This window comes from Nyctereutes procyonoides, unplaced genomic scaffold (genome assembly GCF_905146905.1).
Source record: "Nyctereutes procyonoides isolate TBG_1078 unplaced genomic scaffold, NYPRO_anot_genome, whole genome shotgun sequence".
Lineage (NCBI taxonomy): Eukaryota > Metazoa > Chordata > Mammalia > Carnivora > Canidae > Nyctereutes > Nyctereutes procyonoides.
In genome coordinates, this window is record NW_026575052.1 from 25,175,832 (window position 1) to 25,202,922 (window position 27,091).

Below are 27,091 nucleotides of genomic sequence, written 5' to 3' on the forward strand. Positions count from 1 at the left end.
AACAGTGGTGTCTCAACATCGTTGATATTCATTAATTCAGTTTTAAATACTAGACTTTTTGCCAGCACTCCTGAAGTGATTGAAATATACCTAATGGGATTAAGAAACAACGCTGGCTAAACCCAAAGTCATAGCACAGTCATTTCTACAGTTATAACAACATCTCAAAATGTCCATAACAGCATGCCTGTTCATTGCATCCTTCCTCAGAGCTGTGTTACCGAGCAGAACCATATGCTGCCCCACCAGCACTATCTGATGTATCAATAAGACAAAGTCCTCAGATACTGCCGGACACAGCTTGCCTTTGTTGCTGGCTTGACAAAGCACCATGTTATCTGCCTCTTGAACTTCTTACTAGCTCCAAGGCCTATCTCTTCTAACTCCCGATCCTCCTCTTGAATCTCCTGATATACTCAGCCTAATATTTCATCAGCCCCATAACAGTATGTACATGCACCAGTGGCAAAGCCTTACTTCAGGGTCAGCAGACTTTTTCTGATAGAGCCAGATAGTAATTTTTTTTTTTTTTTTTTTTTTTTTTACTTTGCAGCATGTATGGTCCCAAACTTCCAGGGCAACTTGTACAACTAAAAAGAAAACTTCATCTTATCCCACTCAGAAAGATTTCTCTGTTACTCGCTGTCACTTAAGCCACAAAAGTGCCCTGTCCTGACTGTCAGCATGAGCAAAAAATCTGCATGCTGCAGCACCCTACCTTCTCCAACAGGAAGGGGCAGGCAAAGATACTTGTTATTGTTGGACCTCATTTAACAGTGGAACTAATACCAAGAACCAGGCAGACAGGAAAAGAACTCGGGATAAAGAGATGCATTCATTCCACATAATGTGAAGCAGTAATAGAAGATCTATAGAAGTTTACAATAGCCCAAATGCTGGATTGTCAGAGTGCTAAAGTACACACACACTTTTCTTGTCTAATATTTAAACAAAGAACATAGTAAATGTCAGAACTAAGTGCTAGTTAGAAGGCTGAAAGGGGAAGAATCATGACAAGTTTCAAAATTATTTTACAAGATGGAAAGAATAACCACCTATCTAAATCTTTTTTTAAGATTTTATTTATTTATTCATGAGAGAGAGAGAGGCAGAGACATAGGCAGAGGGAGAAGCAGGCTCCATGCAGGGAGCCCGATGTGAAACTCAATCCCAGGCCCCTGGGATCATGCCCTGAGCCGAAGGCAGATGCTCAACCACTGAGACACCCAGGTGTCCCCACCTATCTAAATTATATCAGGTGATGGCCTGTTTTGCAGTGTTGTTGATAAAAAAAAGGAAATGAGTTTGTGCTAGATGATAGATAACTGAGGAGTTAGAAACCAGTTTTTCTCATCTGTAAAGACAAATGGTACAACACTAGGACAACTGAGAGAAGTTATCAGTAAGAAACAGAGCAGACAAGAATAAAGATTCAGAGTGATCGCTAGTAAATCGGATGTGGGGTATCCTACAAATCGACAGCGGCCACTCGAAGCACTAACTGCAGCCTATCTCAGTCCTTAAACCTTACCAATATACTCTGTTTTCATCAGCTTAGGAAATAGAGCAACAGTCAGCAAACAACAGCTGGCGGGCACAATCCAGCCCGCTGCCTGTTTTGTTAATAAAATTTTATTGAAACGAGCTATGTCCATTGGTCTATGTATTGCCTGTGGCTGCTTTGTCTACAATGGCAGAGGCAACTACTAAGCAACAGTGAAGTCTTCTATCCTTTAAATTTGCAGTTCAGGTTTGATTTGTAATATAGTGTTTCATAGTTCACATGAAAAGAACTATTGATTGCAATCTCATTTAATCAGGATTTGTTATGTGAAATGTACCCATAACTTATATGATGCAATAAACAGAAAAAGGCTATAACTTTCCTATGCAGTTGTACTAGTTGGCCTAAATGTTTGGTGGTCCTATATGCCTGACCATTTCCCTGTCCTTGTCTCAGATTGTCTGAACTCCTCCACTTAATCCATGATGGTATTTTCTCTCACAGCGTGTTGTTACATTAGGAATCTCCACTGAAGTGTGAGAATTATAAGCTTTATTTTTGGCTCCTCTGTGCAAATATACCTAGGAGATGCTTAGAAGGAACAGAAAGGAGGCTGCATGAGTTAAAGCTTAACTTTCTTTATAAGCATAAGTGAGCAACCACGGGCCTCTCCCATGAGCATAAGGAAGTAAAGAACAGAGCTTTGTAAAGAGCAAATTGTGTCAGACCAATTTAATTTTCTCCTATGACAGAGTGACAGTCCAAGATGATAACAAAGAAGAAATAGATATTATCTATATGGGCTCTAGGAAGGCTTTTGAGTTCATCCAATATGACATCCTCATCAATAAATGAGAAAGGTCTGGTCCAGATCATGCTGCAGTTAGGTGAAAGCCTCCCTTGACAAGAAAGGGTTTGCTGCAAGCAGGAGCTGTATGTCCTTCTGGATTCAGCACCGCCACCTTGGCATTCTGTTTGGAGGAGCACCATACTTGTTAGGGAGCCACCAGGAATACTTGTCAAAACCAGATGATATGTCAAAGCAGGGATAAGGGTGAGTATGTCCTTAAAAGTGGTGGAAGCAGACCCAAGAAAAAGGAAGATTAAATTAAATCAACATATAGCATAAAAACACTTGGGCCTGAGAAGGAAAGGAAATGCAAGATAAGAATGATGTCACTGCCACTATTTCAGGGCACATGAAGATCTAGACTCCCAGAATTCCAGAGCTAAAAGGACCTTTCCCATCCAACTGCCCACCTTCCCCATTTTACAGAGGCAGCTAGCTGGAGAGAGGGAGTGACATGCTCAAAGCTACACAGCTGGTTAGTTGCAGTCCTGAGACTAGAAGACTAGAAGGATATTGCTCGTCAGTATCCTTTTTACTTCAAACTGTCACTGTTGACTTTGTATATATATACATATATATGGGCTTCTTGAGGCATCTTTTACATATCCTATCACTCACCCATTTCAAGCCTACAATTCAGTGATTTTTTTTTTTAAATAAATTTGCCAAGTTCATGCAACTATCACCACAGAGCAGCTTAAGAAAATTTCCGACACCCCACTGTGTCTCCTGGTAGCATTAAGTGTTAGCTTCTGTCACCAGCTGTCTCCTAGCCCTAGGCAACCACGACAGAGTTGTCAGTCCTTTGGTGTGACTCTAGGCCTGGTCTAGAAGAAAGACATCCTATCTCTGTGGATTTGGTTTTTCTGGACGTTTCAGGGAATGGAATCATACAGTAGATGGTCTCGTGTGTCTGGCTTCTGTCAATGTAGCATAATGTTTTTGCAGTTCATCCATGCTGTAGCAGGACTTTGTCCTCTTTGAATGACAAAAAGTACTCCATTATATGAACATATTGCATTTTTTTTCAACAATTGGCGGACGCTCAGGTTGTTTCTACTTTGGGGCCATTATGAATAATGTTGCTAATAGCAATCATGTTTCTCTACTTTTTAAATTCAGTGACTTTTCCCCCTCGAATGGAGGCTAAATTTTCCATCAGATGTGTCATCTTCCTCTACTCTTTTTCCCTGCTGATCTGGACAGTCAATTCCCCCAGATGGCAACCAAAGTTGCTATTAATGTTCTAATAAATAGCCTCTGGGGATCCAGTAGTCCAGAGAAGAAAAGGCTTGCTAATCTAATAACAGTCTTTTATTCGAGGATGGCTTATGAGAAACTGTTAGCCAAATGCCCTCCATCTTCACAGAAAATAAATGAGAGGAATTGGATTTAAACCTCAGGGAAAACCACTTCAGCTGGGCATGAGGAGGCGTGTTTTATATGGTAGTGGTTGCTATCAAGTTAATTTGCAATATTATAAAAACAAAGCCCATGTAATTTCCTCTGAGAGAAGCTCCTATGAATGGGTTTACATCTGTCTGAGGCCAGATGGCCCTGCGATCCCCTCAAAAGAAGACAATCCTTTTGTGGCTCTTTCTTCTGTGTGGTGAAGAAAGACATTTGGCCTTCGGTGTTCACAGAGGCCATTTCATTGTGCCCATGAGACCAGTTATTGGAGTCATTGTGTCATAAAGCCAGTGGTTGGAGAGTTTTACCCAAACCACTGGGTGTGGCAGAAGGAGACATTTCTCCCATGCCCTGAACAGAGCAGTGTCCCCTGCTACTGCTCTCTCCCTAACAGTAGCTAGAACAATCGTTATTCACTTCTAGAAATTATACAACTCCCAGCGTAATTTCACATCTCATCTCCTTTTGACTTCCTGTTCGAGCCTGGGTAGTTCCCACTGTGAGACAGATTGTCACATGGCGGTTCAAAGCCCCTTCCAGTCCGAGTCTGTTCTGTAGATTGGCCTCTCTGCTGTCATGCCCAGCAGTGGACCATCATCACAGTGGATGGTTGCTTAAAGACCACACATCCTTTAGCTTCTCTGTATTTTTACTGTGTTGTCCCTTCACATCCTCCATCTTTTGGAGAACTCTGGCCTGCGCATCATCTTCTGTAGGTAAATCTTCTCTCGTTGGCAGAATTCATCGCACTCCCCTTTTGGGCACTCACAGGGCTTAATAATGCAGTACACTACCTTTCCTCAGTAGCTTGCCTTCCCTGAGTTTTTCTTTCTTTATCACAAATACTTTGTCTTTCAGAGGAATTCTATGAAACCTAAATACCAAAGAATGCTGCATACAAATGTCATATTTGGTATTAAGTAAAAATGTGAATATAGATGTCAGCTTATAATTAGAATTAGTTTTTGGTGGGTGTCCTCCCTCGATCCTTAAGTGCAGCAATCTTGACGTATTCACCTTTGTCTCCTAAATACTGAATCCAAGTCCTGATACCTAACAAGTGAGATTGAATCATTATGAAGTAGGCAGAGAGATAGTATTACCATCATTTGGCAGATTTGAGGTTGATTTCCAAAATGCTAAGTGATATAATGACTTAGTGGTTATGTCTTGGCGCCTTTTCCTGAGTTCACCAGCAGAACTTCCAGAAACCTCTGAAAGACTGGTATCTTGTCTCTCTATCTAGTATCAAAGGTTGGGTTGGTTTCTCAAAGTATTGTTTGAGACTACTTGTCATAGACTGACTTTTTTTTTTTTTTTTTTTTTAATGATAGTCACAGAGAGAGAGAGAGAGAGGCAGAGACACAGGCAGAGGGAGAAGCAGGCTCCATGCACCGGGAGCCTGACGTGGGATTCGATCCTGGGTCTCCAGGATCGCGCCCTGGGCCAAAGGCAGGCGCCAAACCACTGCGCCACCCAGGGATCCCCATAGACTGACTTCTACAGATACTTATTTAAAAATATAAAATCAAACCTCACAAATGTAATTTTGAGAAAAAAAAAAAACCCACAAAATCAGAAATGGAGAACAGTACTTCCTATTTTACAGAAGTAAAATTATATTAGAGAGTACTATGAGCAACTGTATGTATCATGAATCATTAGGGAAATGCAAATAAAAACCACGATGAGATTATTACCACCTCATGCCCATTAGGATGATCTCTGTCAGGAAGGAAGAAAAGAAGAAAGGAAGGAGAAGGGGAGGAAAGGGGGAGGAGGGAAAGAAGGAGTGTTGACCAGGCTGTGGAGAAATTGGAACACTTGTGCACTGTTGGTACAAATATAAAATGGTATATCTACTGTGGAAAACAGTATGGCAGTTCTTCAAAAAATTAAAAACCAAATTAATATTTAATCAGATAGTTCTGCATCTGGGTATACATCCAAAAGAATTGAAAGTAGGGATGTGAAGAAATATGTGTATGCCCGTGTTCATAGCATTATTCACAGAAGCCGAGAGACAGAAGCAACCTAAGCATCCACCAGCAGATGAGTGGATAAGCAAAATGTGTTTTATACGTGCAGTGGAATATTATTCAGCTTTAAAAAAGTAAATAAATCCTGACACCTGCTACAACACGACTGAGCCTTGAACACATCATGCTAGGTGAAATAAGCTGGTCACAAAAGGACAAGTCCTCCGTGATTCCACTTATGTGATGTCCCTGGAGCAGTCAGATTCACAGAGATGGAAGGTGGAGTGGTGGTTGCCAGGGCCTCACAAGAGGAGGGAATGAGGAGTTACTGTTTAATGGGGACAGAGCTTCCATTTGGGAAGATGAAAAAGTTTCTGGGCATAGATGGTGGTGATGATCGCACGATAATGTGAGTGAATCTAATGCCACTGAGCCGAACTCTTAAAAATAGTTATGATGGTAAATTCTATATCATGTGTATTTTACCACAGTTTTTAGAAATTCAATTCAAATTTTAAAAACAAGACACAAAGAAATATATACTGTATGATTTCATTTATTTACAGCACAGCCATCAGTTGATAGTGTTCGATGTCAAGATAATGGTTACCCTTGGGAGGGAAGAGTAACTAGAAAGCAGGAAGAGCTTCTAGGATATGGTAATATTCTCTCTCTTGATCTGGCTGTTATGACATGGGTGTGTATAGTTTGTGAACCTCTCTGCACTCTACAGTTGTGATTTGTGCGGTTTTCTCCGTGCCTGTTACACTCCAAAAAATGATTCCAAAAATGTCGATCATCAGCCTGACAGCAGACTACAGAATCAGAATCCCTGAGGATGGGACCTGGGGACCCTGTATCTTAAAACCCTCCCTTCCAAGTTTTTCGTAAGAGCATTGGATTTGAGGATCTTTGCTAAAAGAGAGGGACTAGGGAAATAGTCTCCCAATGCCCAAGAATTCCATTCTGCTCTAACAATAAATATTCCTTAGAAAAGAAATTCTTGATATCTTTGAGTCATTTAGCTTCTCCTGTTAGGAAAATGCATATCATCTTTCAGGTATGGAGAAATCAGTGATGTATAGAAATGAGTATTTTAATAAATTACATTTCAAAATATTATTTCTTGTAATTCATACACACAGTAGCTTACGAATATTTTATTGAGGCCCTCTAAAAGCTGGCAGGTGCTAGGACCTCATGGAAGTCCTACTCCTTTAGTAGGAGGGAAGACATTGCCCCATGGGGCGTGGCACCATGCAAGCAGGTACAGAAAAGCCAGTTCTTCTACCTGTAAGCTAATGAGACTCCATCTCAGCTCTCTCCACACCATCTCCAAAACATCAGCAGCTTCTACACTTGCTCCTTAAACCAAAAGCATGTTTCTTGCAAAGGCTTTATTGGAAGGGGCAGATCGAGGCCTTGGAGAAGCCCTTGGAGGCCTTCTTGGAGGAGGTGGTCAGAGAAGAGGAGGAGGAGGAGGAGGAAGAAATATTGGAGGGATAGTTGGAGGAATTGTGAATTTCATCAGTGAGGCTGCAGCAGCTCAGTACACCCCGGAACCACCTCCCACTCAGCAGCATTTCACCAATGTGGAGGCCAACGAAAGTGAGGAAGTTCGTCGGTTTCGACAACAGTTTGCACAGCTGGCAGGACCGGACATGGAGGTGGGCGCCACTGACCTGATGAATATTCTCAACAAAGTCCTTTCTAAACACAAGGATCTGAAGACTGATGGCTTTAGTCTGGACACCTGCCGGAGCATTGTGTCTGTAATGGACAGTGACACGACCGGCAAGCTGGGCTTCGAAGAGTTTAAGTACCTCTGGAACAACATCAAGAAATGGCAGTGCGTTTATAAGCAGTATGACAGGGACCGCTCTGGGTCCCTAGGAAGTTCTCAGGTGCGCGCGGCTCTGCAGGCAGCCGGGTTCCAGCTGAACGAGCAACTTTACCAAATGATCATCCGCCGATTCGCCGATGAGGATGGAAGCATGGATTTCAACAATTTCATCAGCTGCCTGGTCCGCCTGGATGCCATGTTCCGTGTCTTCAAATCCCTGGATAGAGATGCAGATGGCCTAGTTCAAGTGTCCATCCAAGAATGGCTGCAGCTGACCATGTACTCCTGAAGTGGGTGCCGAGAAGCCAGCGCCCAACGAGGACGGGACTCCTGAAAGCCCAGCCATGCTGTCTGCACGTTGGCTCATACCCTGTCCTGGAGCTGTCGTTTCCTGTGAGCTCCTACACCAGCTTGCATGCTTCGAACTGGGGCTGTCCTTTACCGCTTAATTAAAACATATTTTTTATGAAAAATATTCCAGGTGGTTTGTATGTCAGGTTTTTGAGATACTGAATGTATATGATGGGGCGGGGGAATGTGGGGCAGAGCCCCAGTCAAGTAGATTTTAATAGAGCATTGCTTATTTGGTGAGTGAATTCCAAGGAGCAGGAAATTTGTTGTTACTGAGAATGAAATTTTGAAAAAATCTTGGAATAAATCAAAAAAGCCCTCAAGAGATCTATTTTTTTTCCCCCTTTAAAAAGGTGAGGAGGGGGAAGCCTGGGTGGCTCAGCGGTTTAGTGCCGCCTTCAGCCCAGGGCGTGATCCTGGAGACCTGGGATCAAATCCCATGTTGGGCTCCCTGCATGGAGCCTGCTTCTCTCTCTGCCTGTGCCGCTCTCTGTGTCTCTCATGAATAAATAAATAAAATATTTAATAAAAAATAAATAAATAAATAAAAATAAAAAGGTGAGGAGGAGAGAAGTTCAAAATCTGTTTTTCCTCACATCTGGTCTTTCCATTATGTAAATAAATAAATAAACAAATAAAAAGTGTTTTCCTGGAAACCTATTTAACCGTATAGAAACAGGTTCAGAAATGAGAAAAGCAATTTCACATAAGGTAAGTAGATAAACATTTTTAATGGTAGAGCAACTGTCTAAAATTCCAGAATTCTTTAGTCCTGTTTCTCTAGTAAGATAAGCATGAAGCAAACTTGTTTTGCTTTGATTTGTTTGTAAAAAGGGTTAGGGCATTGGAGAATAAAGGGTGGATCCGTAATCTAAAATGTCACTCTTAATCATTCTTACATGTGCTTCATACAAAATCAGGCATGCCCGGCGCGTGTTGGCTGACTGGTTCTTGTCATGTCTTGCCCTGCCCCAGAGCTTGGAATGGTTTTTTTGTTGTTGTTCCTCTTGAAAAACTGCAGACAGAAGAAATGTAACCAAAGGAGGAAAAAAAAAAAAAAAGGAAGGGTTGCATGAATTGTAACCAATTATGTAGTCTATAAAGGAATATAGAGATATATAAAGATACATAAATATTGTTGACTGTTACAGTGCTTCTCACAGCTGACTGCAATTCAGAATCACAGGGAGAGCTCTTTAGGAATACTGACACCTAAGTCCCACCCCAAACTGGTAAACAGAGAATCTTGAGAGGTGGGGCCCAGGGATGAGTATTTTATCCCCAGGTGATCCAATAAGCAGGTAAGGTCACCATGCCAGAGCAGTGGTCTCTGTCTTGTGTATGGCCCTTGGTTTTGCCCTCTCGTTTTGATCAGGAGGTTATGGTGGGCGTAATCCAGAATCCTCCAGCAAGTAGATTCAGCCTGAGGGCATGCGTCTGCTAGTGCTCAGCTCCCCCACCTGCTATTGAAGTAGCCCCTCCTGCTTCTCTGGCTCTTAATGCATTCCTTCTCTCTCCCAGGCTACTTTAGAGGGTCCTCCTGAGTTTGAAGATAAATTCTTCCTTCCTCTTTGGACTCATTTAGAGGAGTGTTTAACTATGGAACTGATATAACTCTCCTGTTAACAGCCCACAGCTGCATGTGAGAAATCCCCAGTGAAATCAGGAGAGGTTGGCATTTGGCCTCCTCGCTCACCATCATCACCATCATATAATATTTATGCAACACCACGCACATATAATTCTGCACTGAGCCAAGCACAGAGACCACATCCGCCTTCCTCTAGGGACTTGTAAATTTAAGTTTGCTCTGGTGTGCTACTTAGACCAGGTATGGTCCTATCAGAATGAGATCACTGCCAGCAACCACACATTAATATCAGGATCCTTATTTTAGAATCAACCCATTCATACATCAGAGATGAGTATAGGAATATAGCCAAGAAAGGGGAAAGCTGCCAAGATGCCTTTTAAGGTCTCAGAATATTAAGTTTATTATTTAACCTTTCCATATGACAGTTGTAGAAAGGGCAGCAGAGCCTTACCCTTTTTTCCTCAGTTAATTCTAAATATTTTATGAAAGTTAAGACGGTTACCTCATGCTGGAGGTGATATTAAGTATTTTTCTTGCTCCTAGGGTCAAGGGATTATCTGCTCTTAGGATTCACTTCCTGCCTGTACAGGGCAAACATCCTGAAATTACGTACATTTCTCTTCTGGATTTGTATAAAACTTGTACAGGTAACCCCAGTCACTAGCGTAGACACTAGAAAATCCAGTCTAAACTCTGGACTTTTTTTAAGTATTCAAAACTTTGGCATTGTGTGGAACCATTAGCCTAATGAATGATTGAATTTCTTAGTTTTTATCTAACAGTTGATGTTTTAAGGGGACATTTTCAATGTGTGAGGGAATATTTACATGGTAATTTTTTTTAATTTTGCCATTTCTACATGGAAGCTTGCTTATAGGCTAAGACTTTATATGATTCCTATTCCATCCCATGATTTTTTAGTTCTAACATTAAGCAATACAATCGATGTAGTAAGTTGAAAATAATACTCAATGATCTTATAAAGCATTTGAAATTGTACCATCTACATTTTTAAATTTCAAAACATCCCATATGACTTTGAAAAACATCTTTATGTTAATACAAGCCCCTGGATTCCATAAACTGTGACTGCAGGAAAAAAGAATGTAGTTCTGTATGTCTGCATGCATGCTGTACACCTAAGAAAAGCAGACCTCCAAAAATATGCAGAATGGGTACATCATCTTAAAGGTCACTTTTTAAATATCTTTTGAGGGATCCCTGGGTGGCGCAGCGGTTTGGCGCCTGCCTTTGGCTCAGGGCGCGATCCTGGAGACCCGGGATCGAATCCCACGTCAGGCTCCAGGTGCATGGAGCCTGCTCCCTCTGCCTGTGTCTCTGCCTCTCTCTCTCTCTCTCTCTCTGTGACTATCATAAATAAATAAATTTAAAAAAAAATTAAATATCTTTTGAGTAGTAGTGCATTTATTTTTAAAAACTTTTTTTAAGTTAGCAATTTTGTCAGTAATATTGCATGACTAACCCATCATGGGGCCTTAAAAAAATATTCACAGATGCACCTGCAGGGCCCTGATATTTAACATGTCTATCAATCTTGAGGTGCTTTCAGTATTACTTCTTTAAAGTGCCTGTGTTTAATGTTAAGTGGATTAAAGCAATTTAATTCTGAGAAAATTGGTAATACAATTGTGTATGTGGGTAGAAACATGCTCTTAATAAGAATATTTGAGTAAACAGAATGCCTCTTCCCAGTCTCCTCTGAAAATACAGGCAAAATTTCCTGTATTTTAATAATAGTACTCCTTTGGATTTATGAAGCATCTTCAAAAACTCAAAGCCCTTTCCCCTTTGGCTGCTGCGGAATAGGTTCTGGTTTTATATAAACATTTCTAAATTGTTTTGATGGCATTGATTATCCCTTATTTGCAGGGATGATACAAATTATAACACATCAAAGACAATATAGTCCTCATCCTTGGGAGTTTACCATCTCAAAAGATATTCAGAACAGTATCCTTAAAACTTTAAAATTTAAAGTTTTAAAGTATCCTTACAATTTTAAAGGTTGTAAAATGTATTTAACTCAGTAGGAATAAAAATGTTCAATAAATTGGACTAAGAAAAGCCTTAGGGATTGGATACCTGAGAATCAGACACAAGAACACCATCATTCATTTCCTTCTGGATTTTTATTTTATTTATTTTTTAGACAATTTTTCTTTTTTTTTTTAAGATTTTGTTTAATTTATTCATGAGAGACACAGAGAGAGGCAGAGACATAGGCAGAGGAAGAAGCAGGCTCCCTGTGGGGAGCCTGATGCAGGACTAGATCCCAGGACCCCAGGATCATGACCTGAGCCAAAGTCAGATCCTCAACCACTGAGCCACCCAGGTGCCCCTCCTTCTGGAATTTTAAATGGACCACATTTGAATATGTGATCTGGAACTTCCCACTGGTCTGAGAAGCCAGTGTTGTGTGACTGTGGGGACGGCAAGGTGCTAGGGCCCCAGGAGGTCCCTTCACTTCCACACTTTTCTGATCCTGCCAACCACCACTAGATCCCACCATCTAGAGTGTCAGGCAGGTTCAGTCACCCTGTCTTTTGCAGTAACCCAATACAAATCTATAGTTCCTCCTTGGGACTGTCCTGGCCTCCAGATTAGGACAGATGATGGAGGGATTAGAGTCTCCTTCCAGAAAGCTGGGCTCCTCCTTTGAAATGTGGCCTTGAAATATTTTCAAGTCTAGATTTTTAAGTTTATAATTCTTCCTGAGAAGATCAATAGATTTTTAAAGAAAAAAACCCCACAGATTTGAAGTACAGTTTTTATCATGGAACTGGTTTGAAATTAAAAAATTAAAGGAGTGCATTTTGTTGTATACTTTTTTATTATCTGTTTTTGAATGTATTTTATTAAGCTACTTTAATTTGAATGATTTGGAGTCCGATCACTTACATTTTCATTGTAATTAATGGTAATAGCAAGTTTTATGACCTCAAATAAACTTTATGTCTCATTTTTTTATTTAAAATCAATTAACATATAGCATGTTATTAGTTTCAGAAATAGAGTTTAGTGACTCATCGGTTGTATATAATACCCAGTGCTCGTTACATCACATACCCTCCTTAATGCCCGTCTGCCAGTACCCCGTCCCACCACCCTCCTCTCCTCGAGCAACCCTCTGTGTTTCCCAGAGTTAAGAGTCTCTTATGCTTTGTCTCCCCTCTGATTTCATCTTATTTTATTTTTCCCCTCCCTTCTCCTTTGTCCATGTGTTTTGTTCCTTAAATTCCACATATGAGTAAAAATCATGTATTTGACTTCCTCTGATTGACTTATTTCACTTAGCATAATACCCTCTAGTTGCATCCACATTGTTGCTAATAGCAAGATTTCTATTTTTTGATGCTGAGTAATATCCCATTGTATATATATCTTTATCCATTCATCTGTCAATGGACATCTAGGCTTTCCATAGTTTGGCTATTCTGAACATTGCTGCTATAAACATTATGGTGCAGGTGCTCCTTCAGATCACTACATTTTTATCCTTTGGATAAATGCCTACAAGTGCAATCGCTGGGTCATAGGGTTCTCTCTCTCTCTCTCTCTCTCTTTCTCTCTCTCTCTCTCTCTCTCTTTAGTCAAAATGAGTTAGTCGAATGGGTAACTTCAAAGATTCCTTCCAGTTCAAAGTTTTATTATTCTGAATTTGGAAACTTAACAATATATTATTTTATTGATCCAATAATAAAATATCTGAGAATAATTAATTTCCATACTGCTTTTTTACCCCCTTCACATTACTAAGATGAAAACTTACCTATAATTTCTTGTGTGATTGATTACCAAGGGTCTGCTTCTTTTTGTCAACCAAAACCATTCAGAGATAAGACTGCTAGTGAATATTAGAGGTTCAGAATATTACTTTGTTTTGTGAGTAGTGGTAATATGAAAGGTCTTTTACATTTCCCTTTGTCCATCTACAGAATGAGTAATAATGCTTGACCTCTGCTATACATAGGGTTCAGTGGTATAAATAAAAATTAGAGCCTCACAATGAAGAGACAACATAAATTCAAAAGAATATTCCCAATTGTACAATCTATGATTGTAGGTTCATTGTCTACTGCTCATTCTTCTATCTGTTCTTCAGACCTTCCATTCAAGACTTCTGTGTTGCTTCATAGAGAATGCCAATTGAGGAACAAATGCACCTAAGTGAGCAATAGGTCTATCATTCAATAAGCTGCTCAGCCTCTAAGGCTAATGAACAACAGCCTTCTGTGATGTGTAAGGAAATGAATGGTGGTGGCACAAGAAGGAAATCATGTTACTTAAAACTCCACTGTCTTTGAAATTTCAAGGGTGATGAAAATCTTGTAGCTATTATTTGTGGTAGTGGTTACCCTGGTGCATACATTTGTCAAAACACGTTAACTATACACTTAAAATGGATCTTTTCATTGGATGTAAATGATACTTTAAAAAAAAAAAAAAAGATCAGTTTCTTTAAAAAAAATTTGGTTCAAGAAAAGGAAAAGGGGCACCTGGGTGCCTCAGTGGGTTAAGTGTCCAGTTCTTGATTTCGGCTCAGGTCATAGGATCCAGCCCTGGGTTGGGCTCTGCACTCAGTGCGGTGTGTGCTTGAGGCTCTCTCCCTCTCCCTCTGCCCCCCCCCATTTCTGTGTTGACTCTCTCTCTCTAATAAATAAAGCTTTTTTTTTTAAGGGGGGGCATGGTAGAAATACAGCTCCTTTATAAGTAACCAAACAAAAATGGAAGTCACAGGACCTGAGTTTTGCCTTAGGCATAAACCCTTGTTCCTTAAAGGGAAATCTTAAAATATCTTTGTTTCTACCTTCTCTGGTGGGAAACTGAAGTTAAGAAGTGAAGTTATTCCTCTTTTTAGTTCCCTGTGGTAAGATAAAACAGTAAGGTAAAAGGGACGCTTGATCTTTGGAGTCTTGGTTGCTTTGAGAAGCAGAACAAAGCTGCAGTTTTCTTCCCTAGAAAAATGTACACACCAAAACTGCACACAAAAATGTACACACCCCTTATCCGGGGCCTCCCCTTCCCCCAAGCTCATCGACAAAACCCCAGTGAAGAACACTTGCCTTAGTTTTAAAGTGAACCCAGCGTCATAGGTAAAGGTCAAGGAGGAAAAGGTAGTATTTATTTTTAGTGCCTACCTAAGTGTGCTGAGCAATGGAAATACACCACCACACAAAGAGAACAGTCCTTGCTCTAAAGGAACTCCTAATGGTTGAAATGTAGATACTTAGTCACAGTTAAAAATTCCACTCTTATTGATGCCAAACATTGTTTGTTCATCTGTCAAGTACCACGCTAGCTTCGTTGGTCCTAGTTCACACTTTATGTGGGAATTCATCACTTGCAGATTTTACTGCCAAATTGCTTCTAACATCTGAGATCATCATCACTGGGCTTGTCACAGTTCTCTTTCCTTTTCCCCACTTCGTCCTTAGTGTTCCTGTCTAGGCGCGAGTAGTTCATATGTAGGGAGGTATATAGATACTCATATCACACTAGTTAGAAGCTTAGAAGTTCAGGATCTCCTGGGGCCTCCCATCACCAGGTCGCCACTAAAATGGCTCAGGCTCACTCCCTTGCTCCTGGTTTATTACAGAGGGAGCCCGCAACAAAGAAAGAATCTATCTGCAATCACTGCCTCAGTTTGCCCTTTCCCTTCCCTTCCCTTCCCTTCCCTTGTCTACATGTACAGGTTGGGGCCACCACCAAGATTCTAGATCCTGCCTCGCAGAAGGGCTACCTCCGGGGCTGAGCTCAAGAACCCATGCTGAGTGCCACAGAGCCACCAAATGGCCTCTGTTGATTAAATGTTTATATTCATTACTAAACAAATATATTTTACTTCCTCCTGAATGGGAATAGGTAGGCAGGCCCTTTGTTTGCTCTTCCCTCTCAGTGCCAACTTTCTTCTAAATAGGCTCAGTGTTGGGATCCCTGGGTGGCGCAGCGGTTTGGCACCTGCCTTTGGCCCAGGGCGCGATCCTGGAGACCCGGGATCGAATCCCACGTCGGGCTCCCGGTGCATGGAGCCTGCTTCTCCCTCTGCCTGTGTCTCTGCCTCTCTCTCTCTCTGTGTGGCTATCATAAATAAATAAAAATTAAAAGAGAAATAAAATAAAATTTATATAATAAATAAATAAATAAATAGGCTCAGTGCATGATGATGTTCAGTCATGTGACGTACCTGGATTTCACCTTTGGGGCTGTAATTAATAGTAATTAATGGGCCTGCTAATTGATTTCTCCCCTCCTTCTGCAGAACCACGATGGCAGTATTGACTTCCGAGAGTATGTGATCGGCCTGGCTGTCTTGTGCAACCCTGCCAATACAGAGGACATCATCCAGGTGGCATTTAAGGTACTGTCAGCCCTACCGAGAGCCTCCTAGTCAGTCTCATGAACAAGTGTCAACTCTAAGTGTATTATCTGAAAATCAGTGAAATCTGTTACATGGATTTATAGATCTGCTGTAACGTGTACATGGGGGTAATGCGATTAAAGCAATTGCTACTGAGAATAAAGAAAACACAAGCACCCATTTGAGCACAGGGGATGTCTTGGGGAGCCGCCCTGCTAACGGCATCAAGATTGAAGAGCGGGTGATTTAACAAATTAGTCTTAAAAGTGATTTCTATCCAGCCTCTCCATTTGAAGCCCCAAAGTACAGTTTATAAATAAACACCACCTGTCACCAGCCATCCTAATTCACCACCTGGAAAGTTCCCATCTACCCTTATTTTCTCTGTGTGCCAGAGATATTTTAAGTGCTCTTTTCCGGATGGAATTTGTTTTGTTGTGGTGGTGGCTGGTGAGCATCATGATACGTGTCCCAAGTTCCCACCAGGTCTGTTCTCCCTGTAGTATTGCATATATTTTCACAGTGACATAGGGGCAGAGGGCGGTGGGGGAGGGAGGGTTGGCCGGTGAATAACACCATAGCCCCATCCCCAGCAGGACTCAGCACAGATCTGAACTGTTAGGACTTAAGACTCCATTTATCACACACATGCCCAAGAGGAGGGGAAAAAAACCATTCTTAAAGTGTGTTTTTCATTTTTCAGAGATAAAAGGTGCCTCATCTAATTAGTAATAAGTAGGACGTTCGCTTCCAGTTCTAAGTTGTGTCATCTACTCTGAAGTGAACCAAAAACTTGATTTCCATGCTTGTCTTTGTATCAAGCTCTCTATATGTACTGACTCAACCTTCAGCCACTTGGCGGTCTCCCTGCTTCCATCCACCATGACGACGGAGGACTGTCTCCATTCCTGTTTCCTACTCTTCTCTTTTCCTGGTTTCTGAAAATATCCCACTGTGATTCTGACAGGTTTCCTCTCTCCTGTGTCATCTAGACAGACTGTTTCTCCAAGAGTCCTTTCTCACGTTTTAGAGGCCACCAGGGCAAGCCTTAGGAATGCTCATGCATTTTGTCATTTACAGAGAGGTCCCCAGGCTTACCTTTTTTTTTTAATTTCAGATTGGCTTAAACTGAGTTAACTGTGAGGCCTGTAAAGAACCTAAGTGGTTGATGCTTAGCAGATGGTCCTACGGCAAGGGCCAGAACTTTTTCCAAGTTTAAAACGTTTGGCTTTTACAGACTTACTTATTCATCATAAAACCTAAAATTATACACATAGCTAACTTATTCCAATCCAGATATTTCTGTTTCTGTTTTGGGATTGTATACCTAATTATAAGTTTAGCTGAGCAAATGGTCACTTTAGGTTTACCGATGAAAGACCTGATAGAAAATTTGGCCCTCTGTCACAGTAATTATTGTTTTTAAAGACGTTGTGAGATTTTTCTCTAGCCTAGACCTTGGTCTGGTGTAGAAGAGGGAAGCAAGGAGAACCTAAAACTATAATTAGCTCTTTTTCCAGTAAGACAGGGGTCATGCTTTACATTGCTTATTTTTCCACATTCTTTTTCAGGAGTGTTTGATGTTTTTGGAGATACTTTGGCACACTTTTATTTTTCATTTAGTCGTATCCTTTTATATGCACAGAATCCTGTTGCTTCCTTTTATCTGGGAAGCACTTCACAGTGAACTCCCCATCCTTGAGCTCATTTCATCGTCATAGAGACCGGCAGAGGTAGAGTTCTTCAGCTGTGAGCAACGGGCATATGCTATGGCCGAGAAATCTACCATAAGGCCAGGGAGATGGCTCCAGAATAGACTTGGTGACAGGGACTCCAGAGGACCCTACTGCAGGGACTGCTCTGTATTAGTGGGAGCACCCCCAGCTCTGCCCACAGTCACATTCCAGGGAGTGTCCAGATGGCCGTGAGCCATGTGCTTGCTGGAAGGACTTGGATGTATGGGCTCAGGGTCTCACCATATTCCATGTAGTAGACAGATATTGTTCCTCCAAAAGCAGCTGGGGTGTTAAGCTTCCTACCAGAGTCCAGAGTGTGGGATTTACCTGAGGTCTGGGTACTCTGTAGCACAGAGATTATCGGGAGAGATGAGTAATTGAGGGAAAGTGAGTGTTTTAGTGAGGGGTACAGCCTGGGGTAGTTGCGACAAAGGCCAGATAGAGAGGAAGTAGAAACACCCAGCCTGGGCCTGGTGAAGGGAATTTCCACAGAAGTGAGAGCCACCGAGCACCGAATATGACCAATGAATTGCTGAGGACTGTGTGGGAATGGAAGGCCTCTCAAGAAAGCTTCACACTTGTGAGAAGTGGGGTATGACGGGATCTCCTCACAGTTACTGCCAGAAGTCCAAGGCCCCTAGAAAGCTCTGGGCCGCAGTTTGTGCAAATGAACAAATGCTAAACCACTTTTTCCTCAGGGGCTGTCTTCTCCTTCACTTGGGGGCTAAGTGATCAAAAATAGGAAAGTCCCTGCTTCCTCAGCTGAGGCAACACATCAACCACCTTTAGGGCTAGTGTTCTCCTCCCACCCTGGTCAGACTATGCTTGTGGTTCTGCTCATGATTATCATACCTTATCTACGCCTCTGGTTTTCTGGTTTTGGTCATGTGTTTGGTCAGAAGTGACACCTTAAAGGCAGGAGCTCTAGATGTCACCTGCCTGGATTTGGATGCCGGCTCTACCACCAACCAGTTGTGTGGCCCTGGGAAAAGAACCTAACTATCTCATGCTTCAGCTTTGTCATCCAGAAGACAGACCTACTGACAGCACCTACCCTGCCTAAGACCACGGTGAGGGCACAGTAATCAGTTAACACAAGGAAAGTGATTCAAACACTCTGGATCAGTGCCTGCAAGGAATCAGCGCCAGCATCCATTTAAAAACCTTAATGCCAGGCCCAGGAGAAGATTTTGAAGATGAGATATTCATTATCTAACAATTATCAAAAAAAAAAAAAAAAAAACAATTATCACTGTTTTGCCACTTGACTTTCAACCCGTCCCACCTACCTCCTTTTCCTTTCGGCCTATAAACATGTTCAGAGTCTCCCTTCCTAGCAACGACTTCCTTTTGTGCTTAGCCAATGCCCTGTTTACCTCCTTCCTGTTATTCCACAGTTTCTCAAAGAGCCCGTGCTGGTTGCCTCTGCCACGCACCTCTCTTCATTCCCGTCCCATGACCACCTGGCCTCCCAATTCCCTCAAACCGTGTTTCCCAAAGGCATCCAGATCTCCTGGTTATCAAGCCCAGCAATGCTCTTTGCTTCTTGCCTGCCCTCTCTGTGGTGTTTGACTCCCTGGGCCCTTACCACTTAGAGGGGGTCTCCCTCTTTCCAGAAAGAGGTGCACTCCTCATTTCCCATTCTCTCTGATGCCTTCTTCTGAGTCTTTCTCTGCCAGCTCCTCTTCTCTGCACACACTTCAATTCATGCCATTCCCAGGGCGTCTCATCACTTTGTGCATTCTCTGCAGAGAAGCTCCAGCGCCCCCAGACTTGGCAGTTCTTACCCGAAGTCACGGCTTGAGCCTCAACCACCCTCCTGAGCTGAGGTGCTGCAGGCTCGTATTTTCCCTTGGCACCTCTGACAAGTCTCACCTCTCCAGGTCCAGCTTTTGGTCTATTGCTCTGGGGAACGGACCCCACTCTCCCCAGGTGCCCAAGCACCGCAGCCCACCCTCACTCCTCCTTGCCATCCCCACAGGCCCCAATTCCTGGCCAGGCCCTGCCTTTGCTTCCTCCCAAACTCTGCTCCCATGCTCCCTGCTCTTCCACCTCATACTCTTCATTGCTTTTCCCACTTCTAGTCTTTCCAACATTGAGTCTAATCCATCCTCCACACTCTCAGTTCACATATAATCACACCACATCCCCTACAGCCATAATCCCACAGGGTCAGGTGAGACGTCATATAGCCATCATGGCGTGATTCCTGCTTGTCTGTCAGTCTCCTGGTCTGAGCCCCTGGCAATCACTGCCAGTCCTCGTGTGTTCTTTGTGTTCAAAGACCCAACTCAACCTTTGACTCAACAAAGACCCAAGTCAACTCAGTATAGCTTTCCCTGACCTCTCTCATAGGATTCATCTTGCTCTCTACAGGACTCCCATGTCCTTTGGACTTACTCTTATTGCAGCCCCCATTTTCATTTTCTCTCTTCCCACGACCAAGCCACATGTCTCAAGGGTGGCAGAGACCAATCTTCCTTTAGATTCATCTCCCTAGCCCCTGGCACAATAGAGGTGTGAATTTTGTTTTTTAAGATTTTATTTATTCATGAGAGACACAGAGAGAGGCAGAGACATAGACAGAGGGAGAAACAGGTTCCCTGCAGGGAGCCCGATGTGGGACTCGATCCTGGGACTCTGGGATCATGCCCTGGGCCGAAGGCAGACGCTCAACCGCTGAGCCACCCAGGGATCCCTGGATGTGTGAATTATTTAAGAGTTTATTTTCTGAGATTACTCTGTACCACTATTGCTCTGCCCACATGCATCCTTATATTTATCTACTCTTTCTTTCAGCTCTTTGATGTTGATGAGGATGGCTACATAACAGAGGAAGAGTTTTCCACCATTTTACAGGCGGCCCTTGGGGTGCCCGACCTGGATGTTTCTGGTCTCTTCAAGGAGATAGCCCAAGGGGATTCTGTGTCCTATGGTGAGTAGGCAGTTTGGTTTCGGCTTAGTTTGCCAGGAGGGCATCTGACCACAGACAGACCCTCAGGCAGGAATGTGATTTCCCTCTACCAATTGCATTAACAATAGAAATAACAGGAGTGATGATGATGATGACAGGAATAAGAGCTACTTACTGAGCACTTGTATGCTAAGCACTCTTCTAAACACTTTTTAATACATCTTTACAGCAAGCCTATTTAATCAGTACTCTTAATGATTAATTTATTGAGATGCCTGGAGTTTAACTTACCTAAGGTCACATCAGCTAGAGAATGTCAGAGCCAGGATTCAAAAACCAAGAGTCTGGTTCTAGAGCCTGGATCTCTGCCCTCCCCACCTTATTTCTCATCTGCTGCCCCTCCTGGAAGAGTCTTTTCCTTTCTGCTATCACTGTGGCCAAGCAAAACTGAGCAAGTTAACTAAAATGGTTGTAACTCTGAAGGATAGAGGGGTACAGGTAAAGTACCAACAATAACTACAGCAGCTAAACCATCCGTTATCAATTTACCATTAGCAGCTTAGGCAAGCTTTCACATAGGCTCGTTTTCTCCTGCCCTCTGGATGGCACCTAGTGAGGTCACATAGGCTTATTTTCTCCTGCCCTGTGAATGGCACCCGGTGAGGTCGGGACCATCATGGTGGAAGAAGACTACAGCAGGTCCATCCATCAGGGACCAAGTTGTCTCCGTATGCCTTGAGTCCACACATCACCACAAGACCCACCCCTGTCTGAAGGATGGTACACCAGTTTCCACATATTTCTCAGTACAGTTGTTGAGAAAAACCCACTTGGGTGGAGAGGCCTAGGTGACTGCTTCCCTGCCTTAGCTTTGATGTGGTCATTGAGGTCAGGTTGGCTTATCTTCCCCAGCCTTCCCCCCACACACTCACACAGGCTACAGGGGGTTTCCTCTGGAATGCCTCTTTCCTTATGGTGTTCAGAGAGTTTCAGCTATTAACTTCCATGGGATAGGGGAATGAGATCCCATACTTCTCTCACTGTCTGTTTTTAATTACTATCATTCTGCTGCTCTTTATTCCATTTTAGGTAATTAAGGGCCTACAGCACTTACTCTATTGAGTTCATGGAAGGGAGGGAGGGAGGAAGGGAAGGAAGGAGGGAGGGAGGGAGGAAGGAAGGAAAGAAGGAAGGAAGGAAAGAAAGAAGGGAAGGAAGAGAGGAAGGAGTAAGGGAGGGAAAATGGGAAGTACATACTAAGATAAAATATATGAGTCATAAACCCTTTGTGTACTAATTCTCTGACCATTTTCCTTTCACAAGTAAGACTCTTTATTGCTCTGAGCTGCCAAATTTGGAACAACTATTTAGAGTAACCATTTCATTGGAAGTTATACCAGAAACAACTCGTTAGGTAGTCATAACTTTACAATTATGACTTTACTTTATGTCATGTAAATTACTTTACATAACTTTATGATTTTAACAATTTTTTTTAGGGAAATCTGCTTTGCTTTTTCGGAGTTCAACCTTTTTCTTTTATTCTAAAAAGAATAAAGAATATCTCCCTCTCCCCCAATATTATGTCATTTTCTTTTTTTGCAGGAATATTTGGAGGTATTTAAGTATGATTTTTATAAAAGAATAACCATTGAAATGTATCAGAATGTGACCATCTAAGTTGTTTTCCTTCTCAGTTTTCTGTTAGCCAAGTTAATTCCACAGAGTAGCCAGTTCACAGAATTTCTTCTAGAATTGAGTTACTTTTTTTTTTTTTGAAATGAATCACTTCTTAATGCCACTAACCTCTCCAAAGAAAACAGAGACCTTGATCTTTTGAACAAAGCACAAGTCTTGCAGACCTTGGTTTCAGTAAATCAGCTCTCATGTTTACTTTCCATAGAAGTCACTTATGTGCCTCCATCCTGAGACAGGCTCATGCAGGTGAACCTTTATTTTGGATGTTAAGAAAAAATATCCAAAGACCATGTTAATAGCTTGCCTGATTCAGAAACATATAATGGTCTATTAGTGTAAAATAATGTTGCAGTTGCAAAAATGATTCGGGCTCAGTCCAGTGGCTTCCTCATCACTGAGACCTATTTCTGTCTTCAAGACTTGTTAGTTGGTCTAACGTGCTGTGAAGTAGACTCTGGGTTATCAGATGATTTAAAAAAATAATAGAAATAGAACATGGGGTTAAAAATCCTTTTGCTATAGAGCCAGATAGGTAGCTAATTCAAAGTCTAGGCTCCTTATGCTGTGTCAGCTCAATAAAGTTTTTCTCTGTCCAAACAGAAGAGGATAAAGGGATTTCAGAATGGAAGGTAGCCACACATTTCAGAAACTCTAGGTTGTTGGAGGCTTGATGTTCAAACTCCACTGGTTAACTTAGTTAGCCTTCTATACCTCTACCTCCATTCCTAATTCTAAAATACCCAAGATAGAAAGAGGCCCGCTACTCCGAGGTCTCGTAATACAATTATTATATATTGTACACTCTACTGGCCTTTGTTGATCATTAGTCGGGGCTCAGCTTTTCAAGGCTGTGTCTTTGTATACCAGAATTAAGGGTTAAAATGGTTTTAAAAACCAGTAATAGAATGTCACAGGTAGTAGCATTTTTAAACACTTTGTATTACAAAAAAAAATTATAGCAATATAGAAAACTGAGTGAAACAAACGTGAAGTGTAACGAGGTTTCATAAAGTGAGCACTTTGCATTACTACTGCTCGGGTCAAGAAACAGAACTCTTTAAGAACTCTGGAAACATCTGTGTGCTCATTCCCAGCAACAGCCACTCCCTCTCTCCTAAAGTGGGGCATGGCTGACCTGATTTTAAAAGGAATCTCTACTTTGATTTCCTTTTTAGTATGTCACTACAAAATCTTTAAATATTATGTGTTAGGTTTGCTTGAGTTTTTGAGCTTCGTATAATGGACTCCCACAGTATGTGTTGTTTTGTATCTGGCTGTTTTCATTCAACATTATGGCTTTAAGATTTGTCCACAGTGTTACAACACAGCAGTTCCTTCATCTTCATGGCTGTGGAGCCATTATGTCTCATGAAAATGCTACAAGTCTCTATTTCTGCTGTTGACCAAGCTTGAGTGGTTTCCATTTTTCACCTGTCATAACCAGTGTTGCTGTGTACATTCTCAGGCATGTCCTCCAGAAGACAGCATGCACTCATTTCTCTAGGATATATACTCTGGGATAGAATTAATGGGTCATGGAGTACATGAATCCTCAGCTTTACTAGATAATGGAAAAACTCTCCTGCAAAGTGCCTGGACAGTTTATAAGAGTCAAGTAATAGGATTTGGCAATAATTATATTATTAAAGTCATAGATGAATCTGTATTATGCTGAAAGAAGATTTGCCTCAACTTATTGAATTTTGTTTGTGTTTTTCCCCCTTTTAGAGGAATTTAAAAGTTTTGCCCTAAAGCACCCAGAATATGCTAAAATATTTACAACCTACTTAGACCTCCAGACGTGCCATGTGTTCTCATTACCAAAGGAAGTCCAGCCAACTCCCTCGGTTGCCAGTAATAAAGTCAGCCCCGAAAATCATGATGAGAGTACCTCAGACAAAAAAGATGACTGAAGTCTAATATTCACAGTCAGAAAAGACATTTCCTTGAAACTATAAAGGGATTCATTGATAGCATTCTTCAAGTGATTTCTGAGTAATTATGATTTTCAAAATGGAAAGCTTTTTAAAAATAAAAATGATAGATTACCTTATCAAAATGCTTTTATTCACCTATGTATATTATTAAGTAATATTCCCTTTCTATTATGTTATATTGTGTGCTATATGATTGGTGATAAATATGTCTTTATGGATTTTTCTGTTTAATTTGCAAATAATGGTGAATGAAATTGTCTCACTTGTTTACTGATGAGCATTAATCAACACTGTAAAGAGTTGTAAAAAGTGCAAACACTTTTCAATCTACTTCCCTTTAAAGAAATGAAGTAATAGTGTTACTTTCCCATTCTGAATATAAGAACATTGCAGGATTCTTTGCCTCTGACTTCACAGATGCATTATTTCATTTCCAGTTCAGTTTCTTGGATCACTAAATGTGAATTGGAAGGGGGAGTTCCCATTAATTCAATGAGACTTCTTAGAACTCAAATTCTTTTTATTGCAGATTTCCTTACCCACCTACTAAGGAAACTGTATCATTTTGCATGATCTACAGTTTAGAACTTTGTGTTAAAGACCAAGGCTATGGCTAAAGGCTGAGTAGGAATTGCCTTATTGCAGGTAAACTTGACTTCATAATGAGAAAACGAATCACTTGCCACAGAGTCTAGTTTGAGTTGGATAGTTCAGAAGGCAGGGCTTGCCCACCAAATGGGTCACATTTGATCCATTTATATAGTATTAGAATGAATACATTTTACCATTCAAATGGGAGTTTTATTTTGTTAAGTGTCGTCTCAAATTTTAGAGCTTGCCTGAGATATCTACAGGGAAAACACAAAAGGTCCCAAAGTATTGAAAGCTAGAGAACTCAAAAACCTTATTAAGGTGAGGCAGCAATTTAACATTCTTTCCATTAGGTCAGGCAATAATTCCCTCAAGTGCTATTTTTATTGGATGTCACACAGCATACCTATTTGTTGTTAATGTCACTGTGTTTGAAATTTTGAACAAAGAACCAATTTATATAATACAGTGTACAAAAATAATCGGTTCATTTCTGATTTTTGAAATCAATCTCTTTGTTTTGGTTGTGTTTCTGAATTACCCCCAAATTCATTTTTTAAAGCCATTTGTGAAGGTGGGAAGTGTCACGAGAGGTGAGTCAGCATTTCAAACTAGTTGTACACGTTAAGCTGTGAGTGTTCTAATTTAATAAGTGGATTTGGATAATTGCTTACTAAAACGTTTTATCCTTAAATGTATAGGATCGTTTGCTTTTTGTGTGTCTTAAAGCTGTTTAGACAGAGTATTGAATGAACTGCAAACAACTGCCTAAGTAATTAGAAAAGTTACCTCTATAATAGTGTCTGCATATGTATATACTACTCAGGTACCATGATTGCTTTTTATCATAGAAAAGCCACATATTACTCCCATTAATTGTGAAAAAGTAGCATTGTAAATTGAAAGTTTTCTATGAGGCTCTTGAAAATGATTCCCTTGTTTTCCCATTTTCAAATAATATTTTATGCTCCTTAAGTCCACTTCTGCCAATGTAATATTCCTATTTTATTATGTTACTGAATAAACAAACTTTCTATATGAAATTCTTGGCAATTAAAAAATTCTGGTTTTACCATTTTGTCTCCAAGGTAATATTACCTTTTTAATATTGTGGTTTGAATGTGTTTGCATATTTATGACTGCGATTAATCATTCTTGTTTGCATTTAAGCTTTCTGAAATGTCAGGCATGATGTTGCTCTAATGAAAAACTCAAATTTTAGCCAAAGTTGCAATAGTTAGTATTCTCATGGAAGTTGACTTTTGTCTGGTGGGGTGTGTGTGATAACACAGTCATGATCATCAGTATCCCTACAGCCTAGGCCTCTTCTTTAGGCCATGGTAACAAAGATTTCCTTCAGAGAGGCTGTTCTCCTCTGAGAACTTGAAGTTAGGAATTAAATTTCATTAAGTCAGTTAAATGCACTGTGATTTCCTATAATCATTTGAAAAAAAATAGGTTACTCTTTGAAATGAGAAATACTAGGTCCTAAGTCCTATAAGTCAGAAAAATTTCAATCAGAACAGCCCTGTTGCAGGATAATGAGGTGCTGCATGCTTATGTACCAAACTGCTAGCATTATGTGAATTTCATGTTCCTCAGCCACTGCTTCTAGAATTTTAGAAGGCTGGCTGTGATTGCTAGTGGTGGTACCTATCACAGATACGTAAAATAGACTGTGTCATGTAGGCTGCTGTTGGCATGGGGCACAGCAGTACAGATACCAGATTCCCAGACTCGGGAGCTGTCCCCATCACGCTATTACAAATGCAAGGTGGGTAATTGGCACTCTGAACAGGGTGGATAGGAGGGCTCCCTTCCCCAAAAATCCTTATGTAGGGGTGCCAGCATGGCTAAGTTGGGTCAACTTCCCACTCTTGATTTTTGGGGTTCAGGTCATGATCTGAAGGTCCAAGTTGGGTTCTGTGCTTGAAACAGTCTGCTTGAGGTTCTCCCTCTCCCTCTGCCCCTCTCCCTGCTCAGGTGCTCTCAATAAAATAAAATATTTTAAAAATTGTAAGACATTAAAAATAAAACATTAAAAAATTGTAAGACTTCCTTGAGTATTTGTATATAGCAATCACTAAATAGGATAAAAAGTCACCAGTAAGAAACCATTCCCTAGGAAAGCAGACATACTTAGGATCTTTTTCTCCCACTTTTCTGTTCTCTTGGATACACTTCAGGGTTTTTTGGTGTTGTTAATCTGTTATGCCAGAGTGTTAAATCCGTACTACTTGTGGTCTGATAGAGGTGAAGGCCTGCACAAAGTGCTTGATATATATTCAATATACACCTCACAAAC

At 41.1% G+C, this 27,091-nt stretch overlaps 2 protein-coding genes across 2 annotated transcripts in view; both read left to right on the top strand.

Moving 5' to 3' along the window:
• LPCAT2 (lysophosphatidylcholine acyltransferase 2) overlaps nt 1-25,859 on the top strand; it is a 67,386-nt gene extending 41,527 nt beyond the window's left edge. The window contains exons 12-14 of the mRNA XM_055331524.1: nt 15,812-15,910; nt 20,446-20,581; nt 23,987-25,859. Of these exons, the coding sequence (XP_055187499.1) occupies nt 15,812-15,910; nt 20,446-20,581; nt 23,987-24,171 (420 nt within the window). The 3' untranslated portion in view covers nt 24,172-25,859. The remainder of the gene's footprint in view (nt 1-15,811; nt 15,911-20,445; nt 20,582-23,986) is intronic.
• On the top strand, nt 6,808-9,005 carry CAPNS2 (calpain small subunit 2). Its single transcript, XM_055331525.1, has one exon. It carries the CDS (start codon nt 7,123-7,125, stop codon nt 7,873-7,875), a length of 753 nt encoding a protein of 250 aa, XP_055187500.1. The 5' UTR covers nt 6,808-7,122; the 3' UTR covers nt 7,876-9,005.
• Nucleotides 25,860-27,091: the final 1,232 nt, after the last annotated feature.

Coding starts and splice junctions, on each gene's coding strand:
- CAPNS2 (XM_055331525.1), top strand. CDS start 7,123: ATGTTTCTTGCAAAGGCTTTATTGGAAGGGGCAGATCGAGGCCTTGGA.